This window comes from Cryptomeria japonica, chromosome 5, assembly GCF_030272615.1.
Source record: "Cryptomeria japonica chromosome 5, Sugi_1.0, whole genome shotgun sequence".
Taxonomy (NCBI): Eukaryota; Viridiplantae; Streptophyta; class Pinopsida; order Cupressales; family Cupressaceae; genus Cryptomeria; species Cryptomeria japonica.
In genome coordinates this window covers 261,442,836-261,459,978 of record NC_081409.1, presented here as the reverse complement: position 1 = coordinate 261,459,978, position 17,143 = coordinate 261,442,836, and the positions used below count along the sequence as shown (strand labels likewise).

The 17,143-nt window shown below is 35.6% G+C and overlaps 1 protein-coding gene across 1 annotated transcript; it reads right to left on the bottom strand.

The window, feature by feature from the left end:
- Positions 1-530: 530 nt before the first annotated feature.
- On the bottom strand, positions 531-2,876 carry LOC131058336 (glyoxylase I 4). Its single transcript, XM_057992209.2, has 4 exons — positions 2,448-2,876; positions 2,257-2,362; positions 1,199-1,514; positions 531-973 (listed from the first exon to the last, which is right to left on the bottom strand). Exons 1-4 carry the CDS (start codon positions 2,603-2,605, stop codon positions 864-866), a joined length of 690 nt encoding a protein of 229 aa, XP_057848192.2. The 5' UTR covers positions 2,606-2,876; the 3' UTR covers positions 531-863.
- Between the last annotated feature and the right edge of the window lie 14,267 nt (positions 2,877-17,143).

The window sequence follows — 17,143 nt, the reverse complement described above, 5'->3', positions numbered from 1 at the left end:
TCTCTTGATCACTTGAACTGTTCATTCATTCAAATATTCTTCTTGAAGTTCACAAAACTGACCAAAATTTTCAAACACAAAAGATGCGGATTCAATGCAAACAACCTAAAATGACACCACCCTGCACAAAAATTTCTGACAGAAAATTTGCTCAGCTTTATCGAATTCTACTTTTTTAGGCGTTCACTAGAGGGGTGAAATGACAGAGCGATCAAAGGTGTAGATTCATTCAGAGAGCTCTTTAGGGTTTGCTTATTCTCCATAAAGATGAATACCCAAATCACATGCACCATAGGGATCTGTCACCTGTACGGCTAACAGATGTAATGGGTTGTCAATAACGTATACTGAAATATATCAAATAAAAGTAATTTATTTTTCTTACCAACAATTACGTAATCTTTTACTGTATTGTTCTCCTCCGAGAAAATCCTATCCATGAAATGTACAGACCCACATTAAGAAAGAGCACCGAACATTATTTATTCAGTTTCGACCTAGCATGTACGTCATCCTCATGACCACTAACATAAGGAAGAACAGATTTCATTCAATTTATGCATTTATATGACTTACAGGTAGTGTAAGAAACCCACAACCAAGAGTGAGTTTTGGGTGTTCCATTTAAACCACAATCTCAACAAAGCTGCTTCAGTGTTTACAAAACCAGAAAAAACCTTCACACAAATACGATGTCGTACTGATACAATGCAGCTTTCCTTTTCAATACAAACTAGCACAGATAACACTCGCCATAAGAGGGATTATTGCCTATATGATTAAGAATCAGTCTAGTATAGACAAAAATAGAGGATCTTGATTGTTTTTGGGCAGATCTATGATCACAATGAATTTTATGGTTTTTACAGATAGAAATTCATGATGTCAAGCATTATGGGATTTTGATCGTTTTGTGCTACTACAGATGAGCAGCAACGCTCAGCTCCAGTTGCCACGCTTCCCACGCCTTTTCCTGTAAAGTTGTAATGAAATGAGAATTCAGTGGAATCATTAAAAATGATTAAATAATCAGTACATTCTAAGTTTTGACTTGTTTAATCGATTCAATTGAAATCTATTAATTTATCTTTTATTGTACCTATAATCAACAAATTAATTGAATTTAAAAAGCGCACTCTAAGTTTTAAGTTTTTTGCTCATAAAATCACACTAGCTTATCTTTTGTTCTGAAACTTACCAAAATCAGAGAGCTCTGGTTCTCCCGCATCAGAATTTATTGACACCAAAGAGATTTCTGTGAAGCTGTCTCTTCTCTCCTTTTTGGGTGTGGATCTAAGCCATGGGAATCTTGATCGAGTGACAGAAGTTGGAGCCTTCCCATCAGTGAGGGGAATTAGTGGCAATTTGTTGCAGTTGCAGATCTCTATCATATACCCATCTGGATCGTGGAAGAAAATTTGCTCGATATAGACTCCTCCCTCTTCTACAACTCGCTTCTCATATTTCATCTTTATGTCTTCTAGCTTTCTTTGGATCGTCTCAATGTCACTACTCTGCATCCCAACCATCACCAGGAAAAAAACACATTAAAATAAAAAAATGGTAGCTAATCACTAAACAATCATCATCAAAACAGAGAATATAAAAATTAGAAACATTCATTCTTTACTAATTATGATATTGTTATGAGGTTTTAGTTTTGTAGTTTATGAATCAAACTTATTAACTCATATGTCATGAGGATATGTGCCTTACAAAAATTCATGAAAAGGAATGATACACATAACACTCATTGCATCTAGATGAAATGAAATACTATAATCAATTAAATAACAAAAAGATTTATTATGTATACTTTTATGTTCAACATTTTAAACCACATTCAATAATCCATCACCTAAAAACAATCATAAGTTATAAGCCATGGGCTTTACAAACTGTGTAAGCGAAACCACCTGCTATTAGAAATGACACATAACCGCCTGCTAGTAATAATAGAAATGACACATTGTAATAAATATGTCACTACTTAAAGCTCTTCTCTTACACACCACAGAATTCACTGAAAAGGCTCAGACACCAGGCATACGGATGGTGTATATGCACTCCAAACTTTCTGGAATGAACCTACACCTTAGATTGCCTGGTTATGTGACCCACTTCAGTGAACAGAGTAAACCATGCCTTACAAAAGATGGGTCAATGGAAACTGATTTGAACTCATATAGTTCAATCCTGATGCTAAATAATTTAGCTCAACATTATGATTAAACTAGTAGAAAAGAGTAAACCCACCTGGAAAGAGATATGGTTATGCCTTGGATTGATCTCTGATTTCTTGGGGAGATCATCAACAGATGTGCACTCCAACAGATGTATTCCGACTCCATAGTTGAACAACCTTCAGCACAGTAAGGAGCATTAGGAAGACAAGTTTAAAAAGCACCCATGATTCAATAAATTTGTGTCTTGAGAAAATATGTTACCAAGCCCCTTGGAATTCGAAGGAGGAAGGCCTCTTCACAAGCTTAAATCCAAGAACATTTATGTAGAATTGAGTGGAAGATTGCACAGACTTGCACACAAATGAGACATGGTTCAGAGCGAGCAAAGGCAGAGGACATGGATTCTCTCCTTTCCCCATATTCCTACACAAATCTGAACTGGGTTTTTGTTGTTGTACAGGCCTAATGTGAGTAATGGGGGGAAGAACTACAACAACTAGTCTGAAGTTAAACAGACTGCTAGATCTTTCATATTGCCCATGTAAAGAAATAAAACAGAGCAGAGCTTATATAAGGTTTTTAATGCGAGATTTTAGCTTCGACTCTCCTAGACAATATAGTGGTCCACAAGAAGTATCGCGACTCACGTTGAAATAATTAATTTTACCGACGATTTCATCATGGAAAAGCTCCGTACTTTCACTTGTGATGCTCACTGCATGTTAGCTATGGGGTCAGTGATCATAACGGTTTAAAATTGATGGCTGTTTGCCCGTCTGTGCATTTAACCTTCAAATACTTGCAAACTTCTTATGGTTTTAATTCTTACTACTTACCAATATATTCTAATCATATAAGGGTGTTTTAGACACGAAGAGTATTAGCAGTCGTTATAGCTAATTTTGTGCACCCACAAATCTTAAACGATACATTAGATATCAATGATTGTTCTTTTGTTGTCTTCGTATATGACTTAATTCGCGTATAGCTATTGTTTTGGCTTTTGGGTAGTAAAGACGAACGTTGTGGGATCTTTTATGCACACAAGGGTAAAAAATGGTCATTTAGAGCGCTCCTGGTACGCACTTAAAGATGCCCCACTACAACAACCTAAAAGATTGCCAATACTTATGCATAAACACCCCATGAGTCGTGTCGTATGAGTACCAATAAAGTTACACAACTCCTCCAATTAAAATCTATTAATTTTAACTGTTGGGGGTTCACATGGATGGCTATTGGTACACGTGAAATTTATCAATGGGCTTTTATTTAATCAATTTTTTGCTTTGTTTAAAATTAGTAATTCGGGGGTTGGGTGAGCAAGGAGTGAAAAAAAATCATTGTATTCTAGTTTTTAATTATAAATAAATATAGTTAAAGGTACATGTTGTACACTCCATAGACAAAAGTGTTTAACATTGTCTCAAATTAGAAGATTTGTGGGGATTTCATTTTGTAGTTGGTCGTTGGTAGGTAATTTTTATTTATTTGTTTTTATAAGTAACATTTTTAAGAAGGAATTTATTATTGGAATGGATGGTTTTATTTAGTATTTATTTAGGTGATGTTATAAGTGGGATGGATTAAAGTTCTCTTAAAGGTTACATGGTTTTATTATACTATGATTTATTGAAAGTCAATTAAGATAATTTCGAGTCAATCTTCATTAACAATGTTTTACAAGAAGTGTTCTCCTTAAGCTTCAATAAATTCTATGAGAGCAAAGCGGATCATTCATAGTCATGAAAGATGGGTTTGTGGGAACCACTACTAACGAGTTAATGAATTTGACTCTGAAACTATACAATTGAATCCTTATAAAATAACATAAATTGATACAATATGAAAAATATATGTTTGTCACTTGATAAGCGAAATGAGCTCTATAATGAATGGTTCATGAGGCACAACACTTGCTACAAGTTCTATAGGTGGGAAAACAAGCTAGGTGGACTTGATCTTAGAACTATCATGTGGTTAAACAAGCTTAGGTCAAAATAGTATTGGGGTATATGACCTCTCGTGAAGCTCTAATGCTTCATATCTATGAGCATCACATAAATTCAATGAGAATTAAGTAGACTATTCATACTCTTAAAAGATGAGTTTTCATGAAATATAATCAATTACCATTGAACATTAATATCACACAATAGAACTAATAACTTAATTTTTATCATTCAATTCTAACAATCCTTAATGTTTTTTAAGCATAATTTTGTACATTATTTTGTAAAAATGTTATTTAATGTCTCGGAGATGATGCCATTTAGTGCAAATTATTTTATGAAAAGACTCTGTTAATTAATTGGTTTCTAGGTCTAGCACGGAAAATGTTTGTCCTATACCAAACGATAAGCATTTAAAGATTGCCTTCTCCATTAACCTAAAGTTAGACAGTGACGCGTGTAAATAGGGCACTGTAAATAGACCCTATATTCTTAGTCCACTTTCACGGAGTGAATATAGTCAATTATAAGTAAAGTTCACGTGAAACGCCATTTTTTTTTGTCCCTTCTAAAGTTAGGTTTATTTATGTGATTTTCGAAGTGAATCTCGTATTAATATAAAAGCAAATGTAACTTTAAATAAATAAATATAATTAATTATGGTAAGAGTAATAATTATTTCATTTGTTAATTAAACAAATATAATTCATTAAGTATAAAACATTTAGATATCTTGTTCAATTGTTAAATTGAAAAGATATTTTAGAATGTAAATGTAAAGGATAGAGCGACATTATTCTAAAATTGAGGAGGATAAATAAATGTTGATAGTGTTCCAAATTGATCTGTCACTTCTAGAAATAAAATATTTTGGTATGGTGATTGTCTTAGTATATGGACTAGCATAAAAACTAGCGTGCTTCAATCATAAAATTGTAGGTTTGATATTTGATTCTTGTAGATGTGGTGTGGAGATCTAAAACAATGAACATAGACCATTGAATACTGCTTGCTTAGATTTTTTATGTTTGATATACTTGTGAGGAATATAGTGTCTAAACAACTTTGTGTAAATTATTTGTTGGATCATTTGGTTCAACTTCTCTAATGTTAGACCCCTGGATAAACTTGTTGTATGATAATGGATGAATATTCAAAGGTAATGTCCATAAACATGAAAATGAATTTGTAGTGTCATAGATTGTACTCTTTTAGTTAATGAGTCTAATTTCACACTCTCCTAGCACTCATTTTAATTTTCTATTTCCTCTAAGTATTTTGGGACATATTCTTGCCTTGAATTAATCTCTAATTCAAGAAGATGAGACTTATTTTACTTTAATCCTTCAACACATTTATATTTGGGCCCTTATTTTAAGTGTGGCCTTTGTCTTAAATATCATTTTAAGCTTATATGGGTCCTATCTCATTTTAAAGTTCAATGCACCTTTCCCTCCACTTAAATATTTGTTGAATGTTCTAGATAACTAAGAGGGTGGGGGGGTTGAATCAATTATCCAATAAAACTTTTTAACTTATTCACAGAAATAGATCCGACAAATATAGATTTTAGATTGCACAACCATAAACAGATAATATCATGAAAAGAACACACACAAGAGACACCAGATATGACATGGAAAACCCAAGAAGGGTAAGGCCACGGAGAATGTTAGTTCTCAATATAAAAACACATGTTAGGGTGACACCAGTTAAGGTGATTTTTACAATATTGCTCACTACAAGTGGGCTCATTGTCCAGCTAAAACTGCCAAAAAATGAAGGAGGGATCACTGCCCAGAAGAAGAAAGAAAGAATATGCCACAAGAGGCACAAATGCCACTCTGCTGCAATGGCGAAAGAAACCTTAGGCTCATTGCCACCGGTACCAAACAACATCAAAAAACAATCACACTGATCAACTACTTCTCACTTCCATAGATAGATCTTCCTTTTACAATCAACTTCCTTCAGCTAAAACCTTCTTCTTAATTTTCTATATTACAAGTGATCTTTATATATACCAATCTCCAAAACATATGATTCAAGTCGGTCAAAGGAGATAATAAAACAATTTGAAAATATGTCTCCACTAATCATTCCCGTGGTGGAAATGAATGAAAAGTAGACCACACCATAATGCAACAACAAGTTACCAAACGCTGCAACCACTAGACCAAAAGAAAGAACATCAGGGGACAATTCGGACCAAAAAACATCATGATAGGATACATATTTTTGAAGCACAACAACACGTGTCAAGATAGAATAACATAGACACATGTATAAATATTATAATCCCAGACACACAACAACAAGACATGAGATGTGGAGCAATCCAAACCTCTACAAATCTCAAATATTCTAATTACTGCACAAACTTCCGGAGCACCAAATCTCTCATACTGCCAACATATGATTCTGCATTATACATACCTATCTTCCACTATTTGCAACATAACATACATACCTATCTTCCACATCAATCCAGACCACCAGATTGACATCAATGACAACATAGATAAGTAATTCTAACAATCTCCCCCTTTGTCATTGATGGCAACATTCATCAACAACAAACAACAATAACATGTTCAAAATGCTTCTCAAAGACTTCTCTTCAAACTTCTCTCCTCAACCTTCTCCCCCTTTGACATCAAGGACAAAGGTAGAGAGCAACACAACTCAGAAACTACTATGTGTTAGGATTAATGATAGTCCCAAAGATACTGAGAGGGGGGGGTGAATCAGTATCTAACCAGTTATCAAAATATTGAATCTTATTAAGTATTTTGCATCCCAAAACAGTGTACCGGTAAATAAGAATTAATGCAGTAAACAGGAACAATAAAGACAACATAGAAAACACACCATAACACAAGATGTTTAATGAGGAAACCCGATGTGGGAAAAACCTCGATGGGATTTGTGACCCACAATATTCACTCACTGGCCAATGAATAAATATTACTTACAATGAGGGGCCTGCACATGCAGGAAGGCCAACTGCCTAGAGCTCACTGCTCAATAAGAGTCTCACTAACTACAAAAAAAATGGATTATAAAATCCAATACAATGTACTACTTCAAATCAGCATCAACTATGCCAGGTTCAGTACCAGTTTAAGCTCATTCTATAACCAAAACCTTTGCTATCAACTTATATCTCCTTATACAAAAATATCATCCATTCATGCTATACTTCTACCATACTTACACAAAATGACCTATAAGATCTCATACATATATATGAGTCTTTTACAACATGCCATGTCGGCTTTACAAAAGATAATTACAATTAAATACAATAAACAAAATTTTATTCCATGTTGGCTAGAGTGTCGGTATGCATTGTTGCCGCTGCTAGTGAAGTGCCTGTTGGTGTATGTGGATGTCTATGCCGGTGTCGGTGCTTGTCGGTGGCTTTACCATATGAATGCCAAAAGGTTGCCAGATGGTTGTCAGAAGGTTGCCATCAATGACAACACCATAATTTCTCATTAGAGTGTAGAATGCCAACAATCTCCCCCTTTGGAATTGATGGCAACAGAAAAATCCAAAAACTGTTTCCAAAAAGTAAAGTTGAAAAAGTTACCAAAAATATGTGCTCCCCCTGAGAAGATGATCTCCTCTGAAGGATCATTTTTCTCTATCCACTACTCCCCCTTTGACATCAATGACAAAGGTTGTCAAAATTGTCAAATGAGTGCAAAAATTTCACCTTAAATTTTGTAACTGGTTGGTTACAATCTAAAATATGTCTGCCAAAACCAAATTTAAACTCTGCATGAATCTGTTGCTATCATTTAAGGTTGCCTCGGTTTGTTGGATCGTGTAGGTGAGATGATGCATATGCTCTTCTGGTGATCTTTCTCCTTGAAGTAATGCCTTAGAGATCTCATTTCTCAGAGAGATAAGGTTGTCCAATTTAGGACCAAGTTTATACTTAAGCTCTATGGCATTAGCCTTAATCCTTGACTTCTCTTTCTCAAATTTCTCCAACTTTTCCTCAAAACCTGCTATTTCTTGCTCAATAACTAATATAGGTTTGGATGAACCAATTATGTTATCAGCTATATCATCTATCTCCTTTTGTACTCTACTTATTTCCTTTTCAATGTCCTTTGTCAATAGATGTGGCTTACATGTTTCTCTGTACAACTCCTTATAGTCCAAAATTGTAGTATTTAGTGCTGGTAAAAGTGTGTTAATGTGTTCTGTGCACTTCTTTATTATGTCCTCGAAGAAGTTTTCCTTTTCCTTTTCAATTTTCTCTTTGAAGGTGTCCTCATTCACCTTATCAACCGTTATTATATTTCTAGCAATAATTTTAGACAATGTGTCCAACTGACCTAAGAAATCCTTTACATGATCTATATTACATTTTTGTGCAATCATCTTAAGAATTGGTATTGTATCATCAATTGCCTTGTAGGCCAATGCATTGCAGTCAGTTATCTTCTTGATAGAGTCCAGGAGTACCTCTGTCACATTGGTAGTCCTGAATTCACTTAATGAAGTACCGGATGTATGACCAACTACCTTAATTACCTCAATGCTTCCAACATTTGTAATCATTTTGCTTGTATTATCCTCCGATGGATCAGTCTGAGTTTGTGTTTCAACTAGCAATGGTTTGGGTTTCTCAGTGATTATCGGTTTCACTATCTCAATATGTACCTGTGCCTCTGTCGGTTTCTCTGTGTGCTCACCTGTCGGTATCTTTGTCTCAGTAGGCTTCTCATTGTTAACATCTATACCATCAGTATTCTTTCCAATGTCCAATGGTTGCTTAGTTTGTAATGTTTTCAATGTTTGCTCTGTTGGAATCTCAACCTCAATAGTCTTTGTCGGTTGCTTAGCAACATTTTTACTGTTAGCAATGTTGTCCTTAACCTCTATATTATCCTTATCCACAACAATGTTCACTTCCCGAGTGTCTACATTCATGGTGAATAGAAGTTCAGAATCAGGATTAGTGTCATCATGTGTTACACCTATACTGTCAGTAACCGGTGGATCATCAGAATGTACCGGTGCAGTATCCAAGGGTGGTGGTAAGTTGTTAGTTATTTTGATGTTTGGTATTACACCAACTTTACCTTTCCCTTTGTCCTTATCCTTTTGATAAACTTTGAATGTTTTCTTCGACCTGTTCAATTCCTCTTGTTTTTCCTTTTCCACAAAAAAGATATCCCATTTATCAGCCGTTTCCTCAGCAATCTCATTTACTCTACCAACCATCAAACTTACTTGCTGGTGACCACTAGCAAAAATTGATCTGTTAGCTTCACAAATTAGGTCATCAATCTCTTCCTTTGAGTTAACTGGATGTATAGCTAGAAGTTTTTCAATTTTAAGTTTTTTGTCCAATTCCATTACTGCAATCCTCTTTGCATCTAACCTTCTATACAATTCATTTGGCAAGTCATCCACAACTTCAATCAAAACTTTCTTATATATATCCAAATGTAGAATTATACTGTTTTCAATACTTTCCTTTTCTGAATCATTAAATGTGCTATACAATTTGCTCACATTAGCCAGATTACCATTATATGCTATTTCATTTAGCAAATTATCTACTGGTGGTATAACCTATTTCTGTTTCTTCTTGGGTGTAAGTTTCTTTGTCGGTTGCCTTACTGCCTGTTGTTTCTTCCTCAAGGTTCTTGTTCTCTTGGGTGAAGGAGAGGGTATCGGTGAGTGTTTTCTCTTCCTATAAACTCTTTTGAATTCCATAGGTATCTCACTGTCAGATGATGTGCCAACCGGTGAAATGTGTGCCTCCGGTTGCAGTCCTTCCAGTTCACTTGCCTTTATACCAGTAATGTTCATAACATTTTCTTTTATTTCTTTTACCTATTTAGAAGCATCTCTTATATACTTTTCTCTTCTCTTCCTTTGTTTCATTGTTTGCACATTACTTTCAATTGTTTCTGCACTACCAAAAACTTCTTCTGTTGGTTCTCTAGGTGCATCTAACAAGGTTTTTGCATAAGTTTCAACAATGTTGAGATCTACCTCATAACCCATTTCTGTTACCCATATAGTTCTAGGTAATATAGGTTCCATCCATGTTTCATCCTTCTTAATTACAAAACAGATTTCCTTATCATATTTATCTACTACACTCTATGGTATTCTTTCTCTGGTTTTCATTTTGGCTTGAAATGTTTTAAAGTATTAAGTGATGTTGCTATCCTTTGCAGGTACCCATGTCGGTGAAAGATTCTTGCAATTGTTTGCCTACCGGTATGTCATATCCAAAGTCTTTATGTCCAATACCGGGTATTTCCTTTGTGAAATACAACATTAGACATACTAAAAGATTGCCAAAACGAAATGTTCCTTTCTTGTCTCCTTTTATCTTCTTCAAGTTATCAATTAGTTCATCCTTCAACCATTCACACACATCTATTTTTGCATTATTATTAATCATTTCATAAGCACTATTAATGCAAAGACTAGAAATTGAATTGAGTTTTTTTGCATGTGTAGTCTTGTAGCCTAAAATCATACTTATGAATCTCACATTGATGTCCTTGATGTCATTTACTCTTAGAGATCTACTATCAGATGTTGCTCCGGTTAAGGTCATGACTTTGTTTTTAGGAACCTTCTTAGTTTTGTCTGGTCTGCTGTCAGTTGCAGGTAAACCAGTTACTGCCTTGATTGCTTGCCGGGTGAATTTGCAGACTGAGTCTAACCAAATAAATTCTCCATGTGCCCTACTTAGGACAATTCTTACTACTTATTCCGGAAATTTAGGGATGTTCAAGATTTCCACAAAACCTAAAGTCTCAATAATCTTGTGCTCGGGTTTGACAATGCCATTTTCATCACAAATTATGGTTTTAAACATTTTTAACACCTCCTCAGAACCTAATTCTTCAATGTTGCAGTGAATATATATCCTAGGGTCTTCAACATAAGATACACCTTTAGGAATCTTTGAAAATGTGCCTATGGAATCATCTTGCTTAGCTATCTTGGGAAAAAAATTGAATATGGGCCTAGGGCATTTTATGTTTTCCACGACAGTAGGGTTTGCAATAAATTCGGGAGTAGAAGAAGAAGCCATTTGAGAATTACCTTTAGCTACCTGATAATGTTTGAATGCTTGAAAGAAATTGCTTCACACCTTCGCCTTGAATGCCTTTGCTTGGATTTCACGTTGTCTGCTAATTTGAATGCTCGGTGAATCAAAAATGAAGGAAAACCGATTATTTATAATGAACTTTCTTTCAACAACCACATTAAATGCTCCCCGGTTAAGTGAAAACTTAACACATCTGGCGGTAAAGAAGAAATCTACCTTCTCACCATCGACCGAGGGTAAACTGCATGATATTCAATTTGTTGCAATACCCCCAAAGGGTTACTTCTCAGTTGGATGAAGAATCTCCTGCCAGTGGAGTAATACTCTGTTCTACCGGTGAAGAAATAGTCTCATCAACATTCTGATCTGTCTTCCTAATCCATTGTTTTGAAAATTCTTGCTTTACCTCATCTACCTTTTCTTTTCCTTTTAAATTGGGTCCTTTATTATTCATCAGTGATGTCTTGCTTCTTCAAAATTTTGCAATATGTCCAATTTTGTTACAAGCATAAAAAGTCACATTATTCTTCTGAATAGCCTTTCCATATCCTATGCCGATTTATGTTCTGCATTGATTAGATAAGTGCCCAAATCTTCCACAAACATAACATCTCACATTCGTTCTGCAGTTTTCTGAATTATGACCAATTTTGTTGCATTTGGAACATTGACCGGTGGGTGCATTAATGTTCTGATTGTTTCTAGATCTACACTGATTTTCTCTATGACCATACTTGTTACAGTTAAAGCATTTCCCATTAAATTTGTAAGCATTAGGTTGTCTTACCGGTTTACTGTGATCATGATTGTTTGTAGTACCAAAACTTTCTCCTACTTCAAATCCAAGTCCATTAGTATCTCCATTAGGTTTATGACTTTTCAACATATCATCAAGTTCCTCTGAGCTTTTCTTGAATTTTTCTTTGTGTTGATTTGCAGTAGCCAACTCATTTTCCAGAATTCCCATTTGTCTCATAAGTTCAGTTTTATCATGTTGCATGTGAATCAGATCTATCTTCAACATATCATTTTCATGACTGAGTCTTAGATTTTCATTTCCAGCATCATTGAGTCTCCTAGTCAAGTCATCTTCATTCTTCTTCCTATCTTCAATGTTTTTACAAAATCTCATAGTCATATCTTGCATTCTATTCCTCATAGTACTGTTTTCTTATCTCAACTTGTTCACAAGTTCATTAAGAGTTTCCTTTTCATCATTATCACTCTGCATCTTCTCATGAAGTTCTTTCCTTTAATTTCTAGCTATAGTAAGATTCTCCTGAAGTCCTTGAATGAATTCATGTGCAGTCCTTAGATCATCTTCAAGTTTGATATTCTTCAACTTCTCTAAATCATAGTCTACAAGAGCTCCTTCCAATTGCTTTCTTAAGTTCTCCATCTGTACCGGTGTCAGAATCTTCCTCAAGCTGTTAGGCTTTTGAAAATAGAGGACCAGGCTTTGAAACCAATTGTTAGGATTAATGATAGTCCCAAAGATACTAAGAGGGGGGGTGAATCAGTATCTAAGCGATTAGCAAAATATTTAATCTTATTAAGTATTTTGCATCTGAAAATAGTGTACCGGTAAATAAGAATTAATGCAGTATACAGGAACAATAAAGACAACATAGAAAACACACCATAACACAAGATGTTTAACGAAGAAACCCTATGTGGGAATAACCTCGGTGGGATTTGTGACCCACAATATTCACTCACTGGCCAATAAATAAATATTACTTACAATGAGGGGCCTGCACATGCAGGAAGGCCAACTGCCTAGAGCTCACTGCTCAATAAGAGTCTCACTAACTACAAAAAAAATGGATTATAAAATCCAATACAATGTACTGCTTCAAATCAGCATCAACTATGCCAGGTTCAATACCGGTTTAAGCTCATTCTATAACCAAAACCTTCGCTGTCAACTTATATCTCCTTATACAAAAATATCATCCATTCATGCTATACTTCTACCATACTTACACAAAATGACCTATAAGATCTCATACATATATATGAGTCTTTTACAACATGCCATGTCAGCTTTACAAAAGATAATTACAATTAAATACAGTAAACAAAAGTTTATTCCCTGTCGGCTGGAGTGCCGATATGCATTGTTGCCGCTGCCAGTGTATGTAGATGTGTATGTCGGTGCCGGTTTCTATCAGTGGCTTTACCAGATGAATGCCAGAAGGTTGTCAGATGGTTGTCAGAAGGTTGCCATCAATGACAACACCATAAATTCTCATTAGAGTGTAGAATGCCAACACTATGCTCCACCTAGGAGTATTCCCCTTGTATATGGTGAAAAGTGATGACGATAAACTTGTTGGCATTGTGTTGTCATTGATGTCAACCGGTATAAGGTGGCAACAAATATGGGAGATTAATGAGTAGTGTTGTCATTGATGCATACTGGAAATGGCGTCTTTGATGTCAACTAGCATAGCAGGTCACCAGTAAGGAAGAGAATGTCATCCTAAATTATGTTCAGTGGAGTCACCGGTACACAAGCTATTATTGGTTTGTGTTGAAGACATAAGGACTAGAGATCAGTATGGTATAACCACCAGTGAAGTGACATGGTGATGGTTGAAGAGGCAAAATGATGAAATCTGTAGGAGAGAAAGATGTTGGGATGTTGATTATGATGAAGAGATGAAATGTTACAAAAATAACATCAACACTAGAGGTGAAGTATGTGCAGGCCACTGGTATGCTGTTGGATGTCAGTCTACAGGACTCCCACTGATAAGTGGTAATACTGAGCTTATCTCCCAATATGCATGGAATGCAGTATATCTATCTGAGATAAGACAAAAGAGTAGAAGGCAGGTGATTGAAGGATCACACCAGATCAACCGATGAAACGCTAAGTTGCCTTAAGTGCATGAGATCAAGGATGTGTACCAGATTTTCAAGGGCAGACATGATGTGTTGTCAATACAAAGAAGGAAGGATATGTTTGTCACTCTGACAAACTAGTTGATAGGTGAGCCAGTCCAATGATGAAGAAGGCAAGGTTGAGAAATTGCAGACATATGGAGATTGTTGAAGGTTGATGACATGGTGTCATCAAGGTGGTTATCGGTAAGTATGTTCATCGGTAAAGCTAACAATGCAGAAGTAAAAGGCTCCCATTTGTTGAAGATGTGCATGAGGTAGGTTGGCAAGTGTGCTGACCGGTTTAGGTGTTCCATCAGAAGAGAAGAAAATTTCAAGGGTGAAAATAGATTGGTTAGGGTATAACTAGCAGGATTTGTGAACCGATAGATGAACCCGGTTGTGTGGTTGGTTAGTGATCTTTTCTTAACCGCCTCATAAGACTCAACAGAGGTGGATGGTAATAGAGATGCCACATGGAGTCCAAGTGTCAAACCAATGGACTGTGGACTATCGGTGAAGTAGGTGGTGACCATTTGACATTAAAGTCGATAGCATGTTTCACGAGTTGAGAGCATAGGGGTGCGGATTGAGACTGATTTAGAGGACAAAGATCTGATTTGATGACTTCATGATCGAGGCTGAGTTTCCAGGTGTTGATCAGGGCAGGTGAAGCTATCTATATGATCGCTTCATAGGTGTTTGACAAGTGCAAACCAAAGTAGGTTTCGTGTTTGCCAAATAGGGCAAATGTGTTATGAACGAAGTAGGATTGGCGAAGTCTGATTGATCCGTTGCAGGTGGTCAATCTCTGGATGAAGATCTGATTGGATTTGGTCTACCTCGAGGTCAATGGAGAAACCCTAGTGAGCCAAAAGTTTGATTATCAGTCATGGTGGGAAAACTAAAGTATAAGTATGCTGACTCATGACTGGAGATGATTGATGATGCTGCAAGTTGGATGTTAATGAGTGGAGTGTGAAAGTGTAGCAGAGAGTCAACCAGTCTAAGAATTTATCTAAGATCATAGAGACTGAGTGTTGAAGGTGCAACCGGTGAGAGGGTTTGGCAGAGACAAAACCGACAAGGACAGAGAAACCGGTAAACTGCAAAGTGAGTTGCAATGGTGTAAACTGGTAGTGCTAGAACCTGCAATAAGGCAGGGAAGGAGTTTCAGTGTAGTGCAAGTAATTGAGAAGATTCAGCAACCCAAAGAACAACGCATAGTTAAACCTGCAACTGAAGTAACTAGCAAGATGAGAATTGGTAGTGATCAAAGAGTAGAACCGATAGAGAAGAAGAAGAGGCTGAACCAGTAAGGTTGCAACAGAGAGTGAGTTGTAACAAGAGATAAAGTTACAGCAGTGAGAGGGTGAGCTGAGAGCCAATAAAGAATTGAAGAGAGGAGAATTGGTGGAGAGATTTGCATAAGAGTTACAAAGTTCTTTTGTAACAAGGATATTACTTTTGTATTTGATATATGTTTATTGTAGATCATTGAGTTGGAGCTCGGTGCAGAGGTTGGTGCTCCTTGGGTTGGTGCCCAAAAATTAGGGGTTGGTGCTCCTTGGGTTGGTTTCCTAAAGAAGGAGTGGTACTCTTTGGGTTGGTTCCCTAAATGTTGTAATCGAGGTTTTGATTGTGAGGTTGGATTGGAGCAATAGCCTCCAACAACATTTCTCATTGAGGTTTTTCCCTTCTTGGGTTTTCCTCATACATCTGGTGTTATGAGATGTCCCTTTTATGTGTGGTTGCATTTGTGCTATACTCCCATCTAACTAGTATGTTTTCTTTGTGTTAGATCTATTAACCAGTATATACACATAGGATAGAAAAGGGAAAAGATTTGGAAACCACTGATTCACCCCCCTCTTAGTGGCATCTTGTGTTCAAAAAAACTATTGTAAAACCATAAAGATCCAACCACAAACAATCCAGGTCCTACAATGAAACATTCACCAATAGCAATAGAGATACCTAAGATCATGCAAATCAACAAAATAAAGCAATATTACCATTCACATGTCAAGTAGGGTTTCAATCTTCATTGTCTTCTATCTCCATTGATCTTGTTTGATATATTTGCTCACAGATTTTATGTGTGCACAAGAGCTCAACAAAGAATGAATTGTGGTTGATAGCTTGATCGCAAGAAGGCTTGATTGACACAATCATTAGGATTGATAATGAAGAGGGCATCCTCTTATATACAAGACACTTTAGGAAATGGAGGGATAATATTAAGAGGTGTAAAAATAAATGGTCAGTTAGGATTAAAGGGTAGGTAGAGGAAATAATTAAATGATAAAGGGGGTAGGTAAGAGAAGAATTAAGAGATGAATGACATGTGTTATGGGTAGAAAAGGCTAATGAATTAATTAAATAAATAAAGATTTATTTAATTAATAGAGGAAGTGGGATCAATTAAATAAATAAAATATTTATTTAATTTAGGAAAAGGACAATTTAAATAAATAAAAGTATTTATTTAAATGAGGAAAGGCTTAGAAGAGGATTAATGAATTAATTGAATAAATAAAGATTTATTTAATTAATATAAGACTTAGGATAAAATAATTAAATAAATGAAATAGTTATTTAATTAAACAGGAAAATTTTAGGTGTCTACACCCCTAACAACTTTTGGAGATACTCAAAAGTATCCCTACACAATGCTTTTGTGAAAATGTCTACAACTTGCTCTTGGGTATGAACATATTCAAGTTTCACTTTATTTTCCACTACTTTCCCTCTCAAGAAATGATACTGAATAGAAATATGCTTTGTTCTAGAATGCAAAACTGGTTTCTTAGAGATATTGATTGTACTTGTATTATCACACATTATTGAGATGGGTTCATCAAACAACATGCCAATATCCTTTAATATTTGTTTCATTCAAAGCACTTGAGTACAAGATGAAGCAACTGCAATATACTCAACTTCTTTTGTTGACAAAGTTACTGAATCCTGCTTATTACTTAGCTATGCCACTAACTGGGAGCCAAGGAAAA

Coding starts and splice junctions, on each gene's coding strand:
- LOC131058336 (XM_057992209.2), bottom strand. CDS start 2,605: ATGGGGAAAGGAGAGAATCCATGTCCTCTGCCTTTGCTCGCTCTGAAC. Junction 2,363..2,447: donor TTCGAATTCCAAGGGGCTTG/GTAACATATTTT, acceptor ACTGTGCTGAAG/GTTGTTCAACTATGGAGTCG. Junction 1,515..2,256: donor ATAACCATATCTCTTTCCAG/GTGGGTTTACTC, acceptor GTTGGGATGCAG/AGTAGTGACATTGAGACGAT.